The 18405-nt window shown below is 45.5% G+C and overlaps 1 protein-coding gene across 6 annotated transcripts in view; it reads left to right on the forward strand.

The window, feature by feature from the left end:
• SP1 (Sp1 transcription factor) overlaps positions 1 to 15730 on the forward strand; it is a 36415-nt gene extending 20685 nt beyond the window's left edge. For 4 of the 6 annotated variants that reach the window (XM_005571005.5, XM_005571009.5, XM_065524270.2 and 1 more), the window contains exons 4-6: positions 7191 to 7359; positions 8993 to 9192; positions 10248 to 15730. In XM_005571005.5, coding sequence (XP_005571062.1) covers positions 7191 to 7359; positions 8993 to 9192; positions 10248 to 10561 — 683 coding nt within the window. In that variant the 3' untranslated portion in view covers positions 10562 to 15730. The remainder of the gene's footprint in view (positions 1 to 7190; positions 7360 to 8992; positions 9193 to 10247) is intronic. The other 2 variants (XM_065524271.2, XM_074006978.1) reach the window with 1 other exon arrangement.
• The last annotated feature ends 2675 nt before the right edge of the window (positions 15731 to 18405 follow it).

Raw genomic sequence — 18405 nt, forward strand, 5'->3', positions numbered from 1 at the left:
CAACAAAGAAACACCTCTTGCCCATTGGCAGCCATGCCCCATTCTCACGTTCACTTCCAGCCCCAAGTAACGTATGTACTTTTCACCTCTATAGAATTGACTATTCTAGATATTTCACATAAATAGAATCGTAGAGTATGTGCTCTTTTATGACTGGCTTCTTTTCTTTTTTTTTTTTTTTTTTTTTTTGAGACGGAGTCTCGCTCTGTCGCCCAGACTGGAGTGCAGTGGCGCGATCTCGGCTCACTGCAAGCTCCGCCTCCCGGGTTCACGCCATTCTCCTGCCTCAGCCTCCGGAGTAGCTGGGACTACAGGCGCCCGCCACCACGCCCGGCTAATTTCTTTTTGTATTTTTAGTAGAGACGGGGTTTCACCGTGTTAGCCAGGATGGTCTCGATCTCCTGGCCTCGTGATCCGCCCGCCTCGGCCTCCCAAAGTGCTGGGATTACAGGCTTGAGCCACCGCGCCCGGCCTTGGCTTCTTTCACTTAGCATAATGTTTTCAAGGTTCATCCATGTTGTAGCATGTATTAGTACTCTATTTTTTTTATTGCTAAATATTTCATTTTGTGTATATATACCACATTTTGTTTATTCATTCATCAGTTGGTGGACATTTGGGTTATTTCTGTGTTTTAGCTATCATGCATAATGCTGCTATGAATATTTGTGTATAAGTTTTTATGTGAACATATGTTTTAATTTCTCTTGGTAATATACTTAGGAGTGGAGTTACTGGGTTAGATTCAGTTGTGATGAGTTCGAGTGTGTACCTTTGTTTTGTTTCTTTTGTTTTTTGGGTTTGTTTGAGACAGCCTTGCTCCATCACTCAGGCTGGAGTGGTATGCTCTAGGCTCATTGCAACCTCCACCTCCCAGGTTCAAGTAATTCCTGTCTCAGCCTCCGGAGTAGCTGGGATTATAGGTGTGCACCACCACACTGGGCTAATTTTTTTTTTTTTTTTTTGAGATGGAGTCTCCCTCTGTCGCCCAGGCTGGAGTGCAGTGACATGATCTCAGCTCATTGCAAGCTCTGCCTCCCGGGTTCTTGCCATTCTCCTGCCTCAGCCTCCCAAGTAGCTGGTACTACAGGTGCCTGCCACCACACCTGGCTAATTTTTTTTGTATCTTTAGTAGAGATGCGGTTTCACTGTGTTAGCCAGGATGGTCTCGATCTCCTGACCTCGTGATCCACTCGCCTCGGCCTCCCAAAGTGCTGGGATTACAGGCATGAGCCACTGCGCCCGGATGTTTTTCTTTTTTTTTCTTTTTTTTTTTTGTTGAGACGGAGTCTCGCTCTGTCACCCAGGCTGGAGTGCAGTGGCGCGATCTCAGTTCACAAGCTTCACCTCCCAGGTTCACGCCATTCTCCTGCCTCAGCCTCCTGAGTAGCTGGTACTACAGGTGCCTGCCACCATGCCTGGCTAATTTTTGTATTTTTAGTAGAGACAGGGTTTCGCCATGTTGGCCAGGCTGGTCTTGAGCCCCTGACCGCAGGTGATCCGTCTGCCTCAGGCTCCCAAAGTGCTGGGGTTACAGGCATGAGCCACCTTGCCTGGGTGAGTCTATATCTTGATCTTAAACATATTGGTTGCTAGATTTTGTTACTATCCTTGGCAGTCTTACTATTTTACTTATGTCCTAGAAATACTAAGTTTTTCTGGCCTGGCGTGGTGGCACGCACCTGTAATCCCAGCACCTTGGGAGGCCGAGGTGGGCAGATCACCTGTGGTCAGGAGTTCGAGACCAGCCCGACCAACATGGCGAAACCCTGTCTCTACTAAAAGTATAAAAATTAGCCAGGCATGGTGGCAGGCGCCTGTAATCCCAGCTATTCAGGAGACTGAGGCAGGAGAATCACTTGAACCCAGGAGGTGGAGGTTGCATTGAGCCAAGATTGTGCCATTGCATTCCAGCCTAGGCGACAAGAGCAAGACTCCATCTCATAAAAATAAATAAATAAAAGCACTGAATGCTCTTATCTATTTCATGCACACAACAAATAATGATACTGGCAAGGCATATTGAGATGTCAAGAAAATTTTGCCCAGTCAAGAAAATTTTGATATGTTCATCATAATCATTACTTATTTTAAGAAAACATGATTTTGGGCCGTGCTCAGTGTTGATTAAATAAAATATTGTATATATCTTATTTCATGATTACTTACTATGGTTTTGCCACTCCTTAAGATATTTTCCTAATATTGTTAGCTACAATGTGCGATCTTGGGTCCCTGCAACCTCCATCTCCCGGGTTCAAGCGATTCTCCTGCCTCAGCCTCCCAAGTAGCTAGGATTACAGGCGCCCACCACCACACCCAGCTAATTTTTGTATTTTTAGCAAAGATGGCGTTTCATCATATTGGCCAGGCTGGTCTGGAACTCCTGCCTACCTCGGCCTTGCAAAGTGTTGGGATTATAGGTATGAGCCTGCTTCATTAGTTTTTCACAGTAATTTTATGAAGTTGATAATTCATCACAGTTTTACTGATGGAGAAACTGACAACCAGAAAAGTTTTTGCTCATTGTCAGAAACTTAATTAAATGGTTGTGAAAGGACTCTCATGTAATTTTCTCTTACTCCAAAAACCTGTTCTTAACCTTGTACTCCAGTACATCTTCCTAGTTTTAGCTCTGCCAATATCATGAAAATCTCAGACATTCTGATTAAAGTTATTTTAGTGCTATAGGCTGCACCTTAAAAGTGATTGAATGAGAAGGAGGCAGGGCAAGGTGGCTCATGCTGGTAATCCCAGCACTTTGGGAGGCCAAGGAGGGCAGATCACCTAAGGTCAGGAGTTTGAGACCAGCCTGGCCAAACTGGTGAAACCTCGTCTCTACTAATAAAGAGTGAAAAATTAACCGAGCATGGTGGTGCACGCCTGTAGCCTGTAGTCCCAGTTACTTAGAAAGCTGTGGCAGGAGAGTTGCTGGAACCCGGGAGGCAGAGGTTGCAGTGAGTCGAGATTGCGCCACTGCACTCCAGCCTGGGGGACAGAGAGAGACTCCGTCTCAAAAAAAAAAAAAAAAAAAAAAAGAAACACACAGAAATTAGCCAGGCATGGTGGCAGTAGCCTCTACCTGTAATCACAGCTACCCGGGAGGCGGAGGTTGCAGTGAGCCAAGATTCTGCTACTGCACTCCCACCCCGTCTTAAGAAAGAAAAAAAGAGTGAGAAGGAAAGCACAAGGAGAGGTTTATTAGGCATAGTAACTCAAAATTATGTCGAAGAGCTGAAAAGATTAGAGATTACGTACAGAAGTAAAATCAAGAACCTGGATTTCTAGATGTTAAGTCTGTCCTACCTCATTTAGTTACTTTCTTTCCTTATAAAATAGATAAAACAAAGCAGGCAAAGTTAACACCTTGTGTTTATAGAAATCTTTTTTGGTTTTTTGTTTTTTTGAGATGGGCTCTTAGTCTGTCACCCAGGCTGGAATGCAGTTGTACAATCACGGCTCACTGCTGCCTCCACCCCTCAGGCTCAACTGATTATCCTGCTTCATCCTCCCAAGTAGTTGGGACTCCAGGAACACGCCACCATGCCCAGCTAATTTCTTTTTCTTTTTTTTTTTTTTTGTAGAGATGAGGTCTTACTATGTTGCCCAGACCAATCTCAAACTCCTGGGCTCAAGCAGTCCTCCTGCCTTGGCCTCCCAAGGTGCTGGAATTACAGGAGTGAGCCACCGTGCCTGCCCAGACACCTTAAATATATGGATAGACTTGCTAACTTATTTACAAGGTGCCATTATAGACTAATACTTATTTATAGTAAATGCTTTGAAAATTTGAAAAAGGCTAGGCAGCAGTGGCTAACGCCTGTAATCACAACAGAACATTTTGGGGGGCTGAGGTGGGAGGATCACTTGAGCCCAGGAGCTCGAGATCAGCCTGACAACATGGCAAGACCCAGTCTCCTTAAAAAAGGGAAGAAATGGGCCGGGCGCGGTGGCTCACGCCTGTAATCCCAGCACTTTGGGAGGCCGAGGCGGGTGGATCACGAGGTCGGGAGATCGAGACCATCCTGGCTAACGTGGTGAAACCCCGTCTCTACTAAAAATACAAAAAATTAGCTGGATGAGGTGGTGGGCGCCTGTAGTCCCAGCTACTCAGGAGGCTGAGGCAGGAGAATGGCGTGAACTCGGGAGGCGGAGCTTGCAGTGAGCCGAGATCGCACCACTGCATTCCAGCCTGGGCGACAAAGCGAGACTCTGTCTCAAAAAAAAAAAAAAAAAAAAAAAAAAAAGGGAAGAAATGGCCGGGCGTGGTTGCTCACGCCTGTAATCCCAGCACTTTGGGAGGCCGAGGCAGGCGGATCACGAGGCCAGGAGGTCGAGACCATCCTGGCTAACATGGTGAAAATGTCAGATGTGACCAAGTCATGATGAGAGTCTAAAACATTTTAGCATACAGTGTTTATTTCTTTTTTATTTTTATTTTTTTTTGAGACGGAGTCTCGCTCTGTCGCCCAGGCTGGAGTGCAGTGGCGCGATCTCGGCTCACTGCAAACTCCGCCTCCCAGGTTCACGCTATTCTCCTGCCTCAGCCTCCCAAGTAGCTGGGACTACAGGCGCCCGCCACCACGCCCGGCTAATTTTTTGTATTTTTAGTAGAAACGGGGTTTCACTGTGTTAGCCAGGATGGTCTCAATCTCCCAACCTCATGATCTGCCCGCCTCGGCCTCCCAAAGTGCTGGGATTACAGGCATGAGCCACTGCGCCAGGCCTGTTTATTTATTTATTTATTTATTTATTTTGAGTTGGAATCTTGTTCTATTGACCAGGCTGGAGTACAGTGATGTGACCATAGCTCACTGCAGCCTTGAACACCTTGGCTCAAGCAATCCTCCTCCCACCTTAGCCTCCTGAGTAGCTGGGACCATAGGCGCATGCCACCATGCCCAGCTAATTATTATTATTTGGCGACGAAGTCTTGCTCTATCGACCAGGCTGGAGTGCAGTGGCAGTCTTGGCTCACTGCAACCTCTGCCTCCCGGGTTCAAGCAGTTCTCCTGTCTCAGCCTCCCGAGTAGCTAGGATTACAGGTGTGCTCCACCATACCCCGCTGATGTTTTGTTTTGTTTTGTTTTTGTATTTTTAGTAGAGGTGGGGGTTTTACCATGTTGGCCAGGCTGGTATGGAACTCCTGACCTCAAGCGATCCAACCACCTTGGCCTCCCAAAGTGCTGGGATTACAGGCGTGAGCTACCGTGCCCAGTCTATTATTTATTTTGACAGAGTGTCTCTATGTTGTCCAGGCTGGTCTGGAATTCCTAATCTCAAACAATTCTCCTGCCTCAGCCTCCCAAAGTGCTGAGGTTACAGGCAGAACCACATGTAAGTGTGTAAGTGTGTAGACTTTGCTGGTTCAAAGTAGATGTACAGGCCGGGCGCGGTGGCTCAAGCCTGTAATCCCAGCACTTTGGGAGGCCGAGATGGGCGGATCACGAGGTCAGGAGATCGAGACCATCCTGGCTAACACGGTGAAACCCCGTCTCTACTAAAAGAAATAAAAAAAAAAAACTAGCCGGGCGAGGTGGCGGGCGCCTGTAGTCCCAGCTACTCGGGAGGCTGAGGCAGGAGAATGGCGTAAACCCGGGAGGCGGAGCTTGCAGCGAGCTGAGATCCGGCCACTGCACTCCAGCCTGGGTGACAGAGCGAGACTCCGTCTCAAAAAAAACAACAACAACAACAAAAAAAAAAACCAAAGTAGATGTACATTTAAATGTTTTCAAACTAGCCTTCAGAAAGGTTGTACCAATTTATCACTATCTGTGTATGAAAATGTCTGTTTCCTGCCGGGCGTGGTGGCTCATGCCTGTAATCCCAGCACTTTGGGAGGCCAAGGCAGGTGGATCACCTAAGGTCAGGAGTTTGAGAACAGCCTGACCAACATGGTGAAACCCCGTCTCTACTAAAAATACAAAAATATTAGTCAGTCTTGGTGGCATATGCCTATAGTCCCAGCTGCTTGAGAGGCTGAGGCAGGAGAATCACTTGAACCCAGGAGATGGAGGTTGCGGTGAGCCCAGATTGTGCCACTGCACTCCAGAGCCAGGGAGACTCTGTCTCAAAAAAAGAAAAGAAAGAAGAGAGAGGGAAGGAGGGAGGGAGGGAAGGAAGAGAGAGAGGGAGGGTCTGTTTCCCTGTACCCTTACCAATGCTGTATATTATTAGAGTTTCAACTTTTGGTAATCTGATAGGTGAAAAATTACAAATGCGTTATAAGTGGAGTTGCATTTTAAAAACTATGACTGAAATTTGATCAGATTTTTACGTATTTATTGGCTCTTGGTATTTTCTTTCTCTCTTTCTTTCCTTTCTTTCCTTCTTTCCTTCTACTCTTCTTCTTATCTTCCTTTTTTTTTTTTTGACAGAGTCTTGCTCTGTCACCCAGACTGGAGTACAGTGGCGCAGTCTCAGCTCACTGCAACCTCCACCTCCCGGGTTCAAGCAATTCTCCTGCCTCAGCCTCCTGAGGAGCTGGGATTACAGGCATTCGTACCACGCCCAGCTAATTTTGTATTTTTAGTAGAGACGGGATTTCTCCATGTTGGTCAGGCTGGTCCTGAACTCCCGACCTTAGGTGATCTGCCCACCTCGGCCTCCCAAAGTGATGGAATTACAGGTGTGAGCCACTGTGCCCAGTCACTCTTTGTATTATCTTTTTTTTTTTTTTTTTTTTTTTGAGACGGAGTCTCGCTCTGTCACCCAGGCTGGAGTGCAGTGGCCGGATCTCAGCTCACTGCAAGCTCCGCCTCCCGGGTTTACACCATTCTCCTGCCTCAGCCTCCCGAGTAGCTGGGACTACAGGCACCCGCCACTGCGCCCGGCTAGTTTTTTGTATTTTTTAGTAGAGACGGGGTTTCACCGTGTCAGCCAGGATGGTCTCGATCTCCTGACCTCGTGGTCCGCCCGTCTCGGCCTCCCAAAGTGCTGGGATTACAGGCTTGAGCCACCGCGCCCGGCCCACTCTTTGTATTTTCAATGATGATTCTTGAGATTTCAGTGAGTCTTCAGGTGTCAGTGAATGGAATGGCTGAACATTTTAAAAAGGCTTCAAAACTTGTGATACTGTGAACGTAGGATGTCAGTTCAAAAGAAATGATGCCGTGACTGTAGGGTATCACTGAGATGCCAGTGATAACCTGCCCGTGTCACATGTTGACTCTTTTCTCTCTTAATTATAGGTGATCATGGAGCTCAGCTTGGTCTCCATGGGGCTGGTGGTGATGGAATACATGATGACACAGCAGGTGGAGAGGAAGGAGAAAACAGCCCAGATGCCCAACCCCAAGCCGGTCGGAGGACCCGGCGGGAAGCATGCACCTGCCCCTACTGTAAAGACAGTGAAGGAAGGTGAGTTGACCCAGCAAGTTTCTTACAAATATGAAGAAAAAATAATAGGATTTGGAGGAAAGAGGAAGAAGGTTAATTTTTTTTTTTTTTTTTTTGAGACCGAGTCTTACTCTGTCTCCCAGGCTGGAGTGCAGTGGCGCCATCTCGGCTTACTGCAACCTCTGCCTCCCGGGTTTAAGCAATTCCCCCTGCTTTAGCCTCCCAAGTCACTGGGATTACAAGCATGTAATCCACACCTGGCTAATTTTGTATTTTTAGTAGAGATGGGGTTTCACCAGGTTGGTCAGTGAACTCCTGACCTCAGGTGATCTGCCCACCTTGGGCTCCCAAAGTGCTGGGATTACAAGCATGACCCACCGTGCCTGGCCTTGGGTTTTTTTGTTTGTTTGTTTTTTGTTTTTTTGTTTTTTTTTTTTTGAGACAGAGTCTTGCTCTGTGGCCAGGCTGGAGTGCAGTGGTGTGCGATCTTGGTTCACTGCAACCTCTGCCTCCCGGGTTCAAGTGATTCTTCTGCCTCAGCCTCCTGAGTAGCTAGGACTACAGGCATGCACCACCATGTCCAGCTAATTTTTGTGTTTTTAGTAGAAATGGGGTTTCACCACGTTGGCCAGGGTGGTCTCAATCTCTTGACCTTGTGATGCACCCTCCTTGGCCTCCCAAAGTGCTGAGATTACAGTTGTGAGCCACTGTGCCCAGCTTAACTTTTAAATTTTTTATAGAGATGGGATTTCCCTGTGTTGCCCAGGCTGGTCTCAAACTCCTGGGCTTAAGCAGTCCTCCTGCCTTAGCCCCACAAATTGTTGGGATTACAGGCGTTAGCCACTGCACCCAGCCTAGAAGCCTTTTTAAAAATTTAATTTAATTTAATTTTTTTTGAGACTGAGTCTCGCTCTGTCGCCCAGGCTGGAATGCAGTGGCGCAGTCTCGGCTCACTGCAAGCTCTGCCTCCCAGGTTCACGCCATTCTCCTGTCTCAGCCTCCCGAGTAGCAGGGACTACAGGTGCCCGCCACCACGCCTGGCTAATTTTTTTTGTATTTTTAGTAGAGACAGGGTTTCACCGTGTTAGCCAGGATGGTTTCAATCTCCTGACCCTGTGATCCGCCTGCCTCCGCCTCCCAAAGTGCTGGGATTACAGGCGTGAGCCACCGCGCCCAGCCCCTAGAAGGCTTTTTAAAAGGAAGCCTTGGTCCATCGCGGTGGCTCACGCCTGTAATCCCAGCACTTTGGGAGGTGGAGGCAGGCAGATCCATCACCTGAGGTTAGGGATTCGAGACCAGCCTGGCCAACATGGCGAAACCTCATCTGTACTAAAAATACACAATTCAACTGGACATGGTGGCGTGCACCTGTTGGTGCACTGGACATAGTGGCGTGCATCCTAGCTACTCGGGAGGCTGAGGCAGGAGAATCATTTGAACCTAGGAGGTGTGAGCCGTGATCATGCCGTTGTACTCCAGCCTGGACGACAGAGTGAGACTCTGTCTCAAAAAAACAAAACAAAAAAGAAGGCTTTTTCAAAAAATAAAAGTTTGGGTTAGTTTGGTGTAGGTTGGGTGACTGTTGTTGATACTTTGTGGTTCTTTAGTTTCTGTCTCTAGAATGAATGATAAATAGTTGTATCCTCACTTTCAGGGGCTCGGGGGATCCTGGCAAAAAGAAACAACATATTTGCCACATCCAAGGCTGTGGGAAAGTGTATGGCAAGACTTCACACCTGCGGGCACACTTGCGCTGGCATACAGGCGAGAGGCCATTTATGTGTACCTGGTCATACTGTGGGAAACGCTTCACACGTTCAGATGAGCTACAGAGGCACAAACGTACACACACAGGTGAGCAAGAGCCTATGGGAGAAAAATAGAGTAATAGCCTAGAATGAAAAACACAAAATATACCTACAAAATAACTAAAATTTCTGAACAACTTAATTTGAAACTAAATATATGGGTCACAAATGGAATTGGAGTTAATCTGGAAACCTTTTAAGAAGGAAGGAGGAGCTGCGCACAGTGGCTCACACCTGTAATCCCAGCACTTTGGGAGCCCAAGGTGGGCGGATCATGAGGTCAGGAGATCAAGACCATCCTGGCTAACACGGTGAAACCCCATCTCTAAAAATACAAAAAAATTAGCCGGGCATGGTGGCAGGCTCCTGTAGTCCCAGCTACTCGGGAGGCTGAGGCAGGAGAATGGCAGGAACCTGGGAGGCGGAGCTTGCAGTGAGCCAAGATTGTGCCACTGCACTCCAGCCTGGGCGACAGAGTGAGACTCCGTCTCAAAAAAAAAAAAAAAGGAAGGAGTTGGGTGCGGTGGCTCACGCCTGTAATCCCAGCACTTTGGGAGGCCGAGGTGGTTGGATTTCTTGAGGTCAGGAGTTTGAGACCAGCCTGACCAATATGGGGAAACCTTGTCTCTACTAAAATTACAAAAGTCAAGCGTGCTGGCGCACACCCGTAATCACAGCTACTCGGGAGGCTGAGGGAGGAGAATTGCTTGAACCCAGGAGGTGGAGGTTACAGTGAGCTGAGATTGTGCCACTGCACTCCAGCCTAGGCGACAGAGCAAGACTGTCTCAAAAAAAAAAAAAAGGAAGGAACTAGATTTTGAGTGGGATGTTTTGAAGGCAAAGCGTTGAAACCATTACTCTTAGTCTCTGCCCTGCCTTACTTTTCTGCTAAGTTCTACCCTCCTTACTGAGTACTCCCCAACCTTTATCTACTTTTCTTCCCCACGCCCCCACCAAAGGAAAAGATACTTGAAGATTTTTCTTGTTTTTAATCATCTTCTCATACTGGTCTTACTCAGCTTAGTAGAGTAATTACTGAACTGGGTAAGATAACCTCACTTCCTAACATGTCAGCTTCTTATCTTTCCTTCCTTTACCTAGGTGAGAAGAAATTTGCCTGCCCTGAGTGTCCTAAGCGCTTCATGAGGAGTGACCACCTGTCAAAACATATCAAGACCCACCAGAATAAGAAGGGAGGCCCAGGTGTAGCTCTGAGTGTGGGCACTTTGCCCCTGGACAGTGGGGCAGGTTCAGAAGGCAGCGGCACTGCCACTCCTTCAGCCCTTATTACCACCAATATGGTAGCCATGGAGGCCATCTGTCCAGAGGGCATTGCCCGTCTTGCCAACAGTGGCATCAACGTCATGCAGGTGGCGGATCTGCAGTCCATTAATATCAGTGGCAATGGCTTCTGAGATCAGGCACCCGGGGCCAGAGACATATGGGCCATACCCATCAACCCCGGGATGCAAGGTAGCATGGGTCCAAGAGACATGTGGGAAGAGAGAGCCATGAAGCATTAAAATGCATGGTGGTGAGAAGAATCAGGAGAGGGATACAAGAGAAGAGATGGGGTCCTGGCACCCATCTGTATCATCAGTGCCTCTTAGAAGGTGGGAAACATTAGTGAAAATTCTGTTGGTGCCACCCTTTGATGAGCATTTGTTTGACCCCAGTTTCTTCTTACACTTCTTACCCCAGCCTACCCTTCCTGCATTTCTCTTCTCAGCTCTTCCATGATGGATTCCCCCCCCTTTCCTAAAGCCATCATGCCTTGATAAATATATATGATCATTGAAATACTTTTTAACAAGAAACAGATTCTATATTATTTTATATATATATATATATATAAAGATATATAGAGATGCATTCACAGGGGTTGGCTGGGAGGAGGAAGAAGACCATTCTGTGACCAAAATACCTTGGTCATTTTTTTTTTATATTGCCTTATTTCCCTATGGCTGAGCCTTGTTGTGACACATCAAGCTTTTCTATAGATGTTGTCTTGGCTTCCCACCAGATTAAGCATTCATACGCTCTGCTTTTAGTTCATATATACATCCATAATGTTTTTCCTTTCTTAATTTTGTCTTTTTATTTGGGATCAGCTTCTTGCACTCCTTTCCTAACTCAACTGTTGCCGTCTCACCTTCTCTCATGTTTTGTTTTTGTTACTGCCTGGATGAGGCACTTCTGTCAATTTTTTCAAGACCTTAGTTCCAGCAGCAGAATGGAAAAATCTTTGAAGCCCAGGCTGATGCTTGAAGTAGCTGTGGAGGGAGTGTTCAAAATACTGCTGACGCAGGCACCTTCTTGGCGCTGGAGAGTCAAAGTCATCTCCCTTCATTAGCTGCTCTAAGCATCGAAAATTAGAAGTCTTTGGGTGGAATTGTACAAGAGTCCCTTTGAAGATTATAATCTTGACTCAGTTTGTATAAACTGTCAAATTTTCAAATAATAGGTAGGGGGCTTTCACTAGGAAAATCATGTGCTCAGAGAGGAGATGACTTGTAGTCAGGTTCAGAAGTTAGAGTATTTGGACTTTGGTACCACTGTCTTCCAGGGTAGCTCTAAGTTTTGATGTGTGGGCTTCTGAGTTTACATTCTGAAAGTAAATATACTTTTGAACATCCCCACTAGGTTCTTTTCCATTGTCAATAAGGAGCATCAGCCAATGAATCTGTTTCAGGTTTCCATTCTGCAGAACTCCTCTAGAACATGTACTAGTGGCAAGACAGTGGTTCTTAGGATCTTTTCCCTTAACTTTTCCTTGAATGTTCTTGGGTGGTTCCTAAGGGAAAAGGAAGCACATGATCATGGGAATGCTAGCCCAGAACAAAAAGAAATCTTGTCTTACCACGGTGGTTTATAGGAGAGATTGGGAGAAATCCTGTTTTCTCTGTGACCTGATTTCAGAAGAGACTGATCCAAAAATTATAACGGCAGGGAACCTAGTGCATTTGGCACTGAGATGTAAATGCAACCAGAATTGTCCTCAAGGCCCAGCCATAAAAGCATTGCCTCTCTCGACCTTCTGGTATCTTGTTAGAGAGCTTTTCACTGTGAGGAAGTGTGGAAAAATGGCTGTGTGTGTGTGTGTGTGTGTGTGTAATCTGTTAGGTTGGGGATAGGTTTTCTGCTAGCCAATATTAAAAGAGACCTGCAATAAAAAATTACCCTGATCTGATAGAAAGCAAGTGTTTTTGTATGTGTGGTGAATGTGTGTTCATGCCTGTATGTGTCTACACACAGATGACAAATTATATTTGAAATTGTTGGAAAATAAATTCAGATCAAAATATCTTTCAGGCCCCTTACCTAGAAATCTATCTTAAAACCTGGGTATGTTCCTAAGGTCATTTCTTTGCTTATGCTAAATTAATTACAATTATGAATGGAGGATATTCTACTGTACTTTTTTAAAAAGAAATTATTTTTGTGTTTGAAAGTGAAACCAACATGCAGATCTATAGCAGAGTCCTTATTCTTTTCATAAATCTTTTTACTTTGGCTACAAATAGATGATGGTATGATTCTATTATATATTTTATATAAAATCCATCCAAATTAAGTTTTGGGTAAGTGTGTTGTTTAACCTGAAATATAATAACTTAATACTCTAAACAATAGTTCATTCCATTTGGTCCTTTCTCCACAGATGTAATTCTGTTTTCAACTCAGGAACTATGACAAGAAACTTTCCCCAGATCAAATTCTATTAATGCTGAGATACAAGTCATCCATGCACAGCCACTATCATACCCTTTATTCTCACTGAAAGGCAGAACTCAGAACCTGTTATTTTATGTCTGTAATCATGTACTTTGGCATCTTTTGGAGGAAAGGGGCAGGATAACTCACTGAAGTGCACAGTATTTTGCTAGTGCATTTCAAGGAATGGAATCTTCTCCAGTATGAAATTACTAGATATAAACTAGTGTAATGAGAGTGAGGATATAAGCTTTTAGAAGGTAATTTGATGGTATTTCTCTCTTGAATAGAAAGCTGCTGGTTTACCCTCAACCCTCTTCATTAGCATTACCATGAGTGAATTTATATCTAATTATTTCCACTTGCCCTCACCAAGGAAGCTCCAGATCCACTATCTTGTTTGGCCTCAAAACAGAAGCAGCTTCTTTTGTCTCCCAGCAGTAGTGAGCCACTCAGTCTTTTCCACAGGAAGTTAGGAGCCTACATTCCTTGAGTCAGGAGCTCATTACAGAAAAACCCCGTTTCCCTGAACTTTTGGCTAACAAAAATTAATGTAACTGACATGCATATTGATTCTGAAATTTTTTCGTAAGTTTTTTTTCATTTTTTTTGAATGAGTTTTTTAAATTAATTTTTTAGATGACCAATCTTGCAGGGCAGGGGATGCCCAGAAGAGTGGTGAGATAGTACAACACTTATTCCCTCATCCTTTCAGGTTTTCAGGTTGCCCATTTATATTCATTTGCATATCATTTGACTGTCTCACTTTTTACCCAGAACAGTAACAACCCACACCATCTTCCTTCAGGAACTTCCCAACTGGCACTCTGTGGGTGCTACACAGAATGCAATTTAATGGATATTTCTCAGCCTGGTTCAGAATAAATTGAACCTTTGATTCCAGAAAGTATATATTGAAGTGTGGGATAGATTATGATTAGGGGAGGTTTGGAGACAAAAGCTGTAAATTACTATGGCTGATTTATTTCTGCTATATACATATATATTTTTTGCTTTTGTGTATCCTTTATAGGAAACTAAGCATTGTATTTTTTTTTAACAAATCTAAAAAAGCACTATGAACTGCAGGTGTTTGACTTTCAAAGTATATTTTGTATTGTTGATATCTTCACGTTTTGTGAATACTGGAAGCTGCAGATCTTTGCTAGGACGCAATAAATTTATATACTTTTTGAGGGGTTCTTCTGGGGGTGCTAATCAGGCCCCTATTATGCTTAGGGGGAGCCCTGGTGCTACTTGCTTGAAGTTTTCAGTTGTAAGTACCCTGATGCCTTTTGGACCTTGGGATCAGATCAAGAATTTCGGAGATCAAGTACCAAGGAAATAGGGACAGTCTAGCTGCCTCAAATGAGGGGCCCTTTGCATAGCTCTCCTTCCCCCTCACTGAAGCTGGGTAGCCTCTTGGGGTTGAGAGGGAAAATGTGAAATCTTGGAATTTATCTCCCTTAGAAGAGAGCCAGTAACTTACGTAAAAGGATGAAAGGTCACAGCAGTAGCTTTGGGGAAAGGGAGGAAGATATGGCACTTCTCCAACCCCGGAAAACATTGCTTTTGAAAACTGCTGATAAAATATGAGCCGGTTATTACTTCTGTTTGGGAGACTGTGCTCTCTGTGGTGCCTCTCTTGGCTCTACTCCATAGATACCAGACCTCTTCTAGGAGGATGAGCAGACCAGCTTTGAGGTTGACCTGTTTCTCTTTGTCTGCCTTCCCAAAACACCAGCCCCCAGGAAGACATTAAGCAGTCTTAAGCTTAAATTCCTACTCCCTCTTCCAAATTTGGCTCACTTGCCTTAGATCCAAGGCAGGGAAAGGAAAAGAAGGGGGATCCCTGGCTTTATTACTCCCCTAAGTCTTCACTCTGACTTCCCCAAACCCAGAAAGATTTTCTCCACAGTGTTCATTTGAAAAGGGGAGTATTTTGTCCCATTTTCCCTTTCCTTATTATCAAACAGCCCCAGTCTTCCTTGTTTCTGCTAAGAGAGTAGAGGTATGATGATCTGCGCCTCAACTGCCTTAAGTCCTAGCTAAATTATCAGGGAAAAAAAAAAAAAACAAAAAAACCTAACAAATGGGATTAGACTAGGGCTGCAAGTAGTGAGGAGTTTGTTGATACCTCTACTGGGATGTGTGCTTTCCCATATCTTGCCTTCAGGAATTACACTGTGCCTTTTCCCCAGGGATATGGGCTCTGTCTACTCAGTGCTCCAGTTTCCCGGTAACTGCTCTTGACCATTGTGGACAAGGGCAGGTCTTCATATTTCTGATCATCCCTTACTCCCAGTGAAATCCCATAGCCCTTACCTAGAGTCTAGGGCACAAAGACTTTGGGGAAGATACGCTGAGATTGACCTGGGGAGACATCTACACACACCAGTGGCAGCTGCCCCAGGGCCTGCTTCCTCTTCCTAAGTCTGTCATCCTCTGGAAGGGAGGGGTGGTGCTCCAGTCTCTGGTGCCTAAAAACCCAAGTTTATTTCTCAACACTGGCAATAACCAGTCCACACCACTGTTGCCTTTTAAAACCTCTTAATAATCTCATGCTGTGTTTGTTGTTGATTCCAATCCAATTATCACCAGGGCTGTGTGGGTAAATGCTTTTAAATGCTCTCTCATCTTGCTCTTCCCCCTCACCCCCTACTCTTAGGTGTGTATGATGCTAATCTTGTCCCTAAGTAAGTTTCTTCCTGCTCCTTTTGTATCTTTCTTGTTTTTCCTCCTACCTTTTGTCTCTTGGTGTTTTGGGACTTTTTTTTTTTTTTTTTTTTTTTGGCCTTTTGTACAAAGGTTAGTTTCAATGTAGTCTGTAGCCTCCTTTGTAAACCAATTAAAAAGTTTTTTAATAAAAAGCCATGTCTCTGGTGTATTGAGGAGGGTTGGGAATGGGGAGAGTGTATGTTTATAACTTCATACTCTGAATCTAACAAAGGTTTACAGCTATACTGTGTTGTGCTCCATACATGTTAATCAGTGCAGTTGCCCTACACTTAACTCCTGGGTAAATGTTTTCATGATCAGATCAGTGTGCCACAACTGCATGGAAATGTGGAGGACCAAGACAAACAGGCAGCACTAACTTTATTTTTTTTCCCATATGCTTTTTTATTTTGGAATAATTTTAGATTTACAGAAAAGTTGCAAAGCTAGAACACAGTTTCCGTATAATCCTTACCCTGTTTCCCTCATTGTTAACATATTACCGTGGTACATTGTCAAAATTAAGAAACAAACCGACATTGGGGCTGGCGCTGTGGCTCACGCCTGTAATCCCTGCACTTTGGGAGGCCGAGGTGGGCAGATCACAAGCTCAAGAGATGGAGACCATCCTGGCTAACATGGTGAAACCCCGTCTCTACTAAAAATACAAAAAATTAGCCGGGCGCGGTGGCGGGCGTCTGTAGTTGCAGCTACTCGGGAGGCAGAGGCAGGAGAATGGTGTGAACCCAGGAGGCAGAGCTTGCAGTGAGCTGAGATCCAGCCACTGCACTCCAGCCTGGGCGACAGAGCAAGACTCCGTCTCAAAAAAAAAAGAGAAACTGACATTGGTACATTACATTAGCTAAACTCCAGACTATGGGTTTCATTAGTTTTTCCATTGATGTGTTCTTTCTGTTCCAGGCTCCATCCCAGGGTACCACATAGCATTTACTCGTCATGTCTCCCCAGTCGGCTCAGAGTTTCTCAGTCTTTCCCTTTTTTTCATGACCTTGACAGTCTTCGGGAGTATTGGCCAGATATCCTGTAGAATATCCCCCAATCTGGGTTTGTCTGGTGTTTTCCCCATTGTTAACACGACCTTACCTCCTAGAGGGTGATATCTACATCTATTATCTGGATTTTTTTTCCTCCCAGCTTCCCAAGCTTATGGTGGAATTCTATAAGAAAGGGAGGTTTGTCTCTTCTCCCTCGTTTAGTCAATTTATATTAGTATGTGTTAATGTGTATTTTATACATAGATTATAATCCAATACTATTTTGTTGCTCAAATTTTCCCAGCTACAGCCATTGTTACCTTTTGTCAGCCTATTAGCATGTTCTGGCCGGGCGCGGTGGCTCACCCCTGTGATCCCAGCACTTTGGGAGGCTGAGCTGGGTGGATTACCTGATGTCAGGAGTTTGAGACTAGGCTGGCCAACATGGCGAAACACTGTCTCTATTAAAAATACAAAAACGTAGCAGGGCGTGGGAGCTGGCACCTGTAATCACAGCTACTTGGAGGCTGAGGGAGAAGAATTGCTTGAACCGGGAGATCAAGGTTGCAGTGAGCCGAGATCGCGCCATTACACATTGCCTGGGCAACAGAGCTGTCTCAAAAAAAAAAAAAAACATGTTCAAGTATTCCCCCTTCCCCCATTTTGAAAAACTTCAGCTTCCTCTTCAAGCTACTGATTAGTTTTTTCCATTTCCAAAGTTAGTGAAAGTAGTTTACACTCATTTTTCTCTTCCTTTATTCAATCCTCAGGCTACTTTGTGGGTTTGCTTTTGTTTTTTTGTTTTTGTTTTTTGGGATGGAGTCTTGCTCTGTCACTCAGGCTGGAGTGCAGTGGCACGATCTCAGCTCACTGCAACCTCCACCTCCCGGGTTCAAGCAATTCTCCTGTTTCCGCCTTCCGAGTAGCTGGAATTACAGGCACACGCCACCATGCCTGGCTAATTTTTGTATTTTTAATAGAAATGGGGTTTCACAATGTTGGCCAGGCTGGTCTTGAACTCCTGACCTCAGGTGATCTGCCTGCCTCGGCCTCCCAAAGTGCAGGGATTACAGGCGTTAGCCACTGTGCCTGGCCTGTTTTATTTGTTTGTTTGTTCTTTTTTTTTTTTTTTTTTTCCGAGACAAGGTCTAGTTCTATCACCCAGGCTGGAGTGCAGTGGCATCACTCATCTTGCCTCACTGCAACCTCCATCCCCTAAGCTCAAGCTATCCTCCCACCTCAGCCTCCCAAGTACTTGGGACTACAGGTGCGCACCATCACACCCGACTAATTTTTTTCTCTTTTTTTTTTTTTTTTTGAGACGGAGTCTTGCTGTGTCACCCAGGCTGGAGTGCAATGGCCAGATCTCGGCTCACTGCAAGCTCCGCCTCCCGGGTTCACGCCATTCTCCTGCCTCAGCCTCCCGAGTAGCTGGGACTACAGGCACCCGCCACCTCGCCCGGCTAGTTGTTTTTTTTTTTTGTATTTTTTATTAGAGACGGGGTTTCACCGTGTTAGCCAGGATGGTCTCAATCTCCTGACCTCGTGATCCGCCCGTCTCGGCCTCCCAAAGTGCTGGGATTACAGGCTTGAGCCACCGCGCCCGGCCTCTCTTTTTTTTTGAGATGGAACCTCACTCTGTCGCCCAGGCTGGAGTGCAGTGGCGGGATCTCGGCTCACTGCAAGCTCCGCCTCCCGGGTTCATGCCATTCTCCTGCCTCAGCCACCCGAGTAGCTGGGACTACAGGCGCCCACCACCATGCCCGGCTAATTTTTTGTATTTTTAGTAGAGACGGGGTTTCACCATGTTAGCCAGGATGGTCTCGATCTCC

Source organism: Macaca fascicularis, chromosome 11 (assembly GCF_037993035.2).
Source record: "Macaca fascicularis isolate 582-1 chromosome 11, T2T-MFA8v1.1".
NCBI classification, from domain to species: domain Eukaryota; kingdom Metazoa; phylum Chordata; class Mammalia; order Primates; family Cercopithecidae; genus Macaca; species Macaca fascicularis.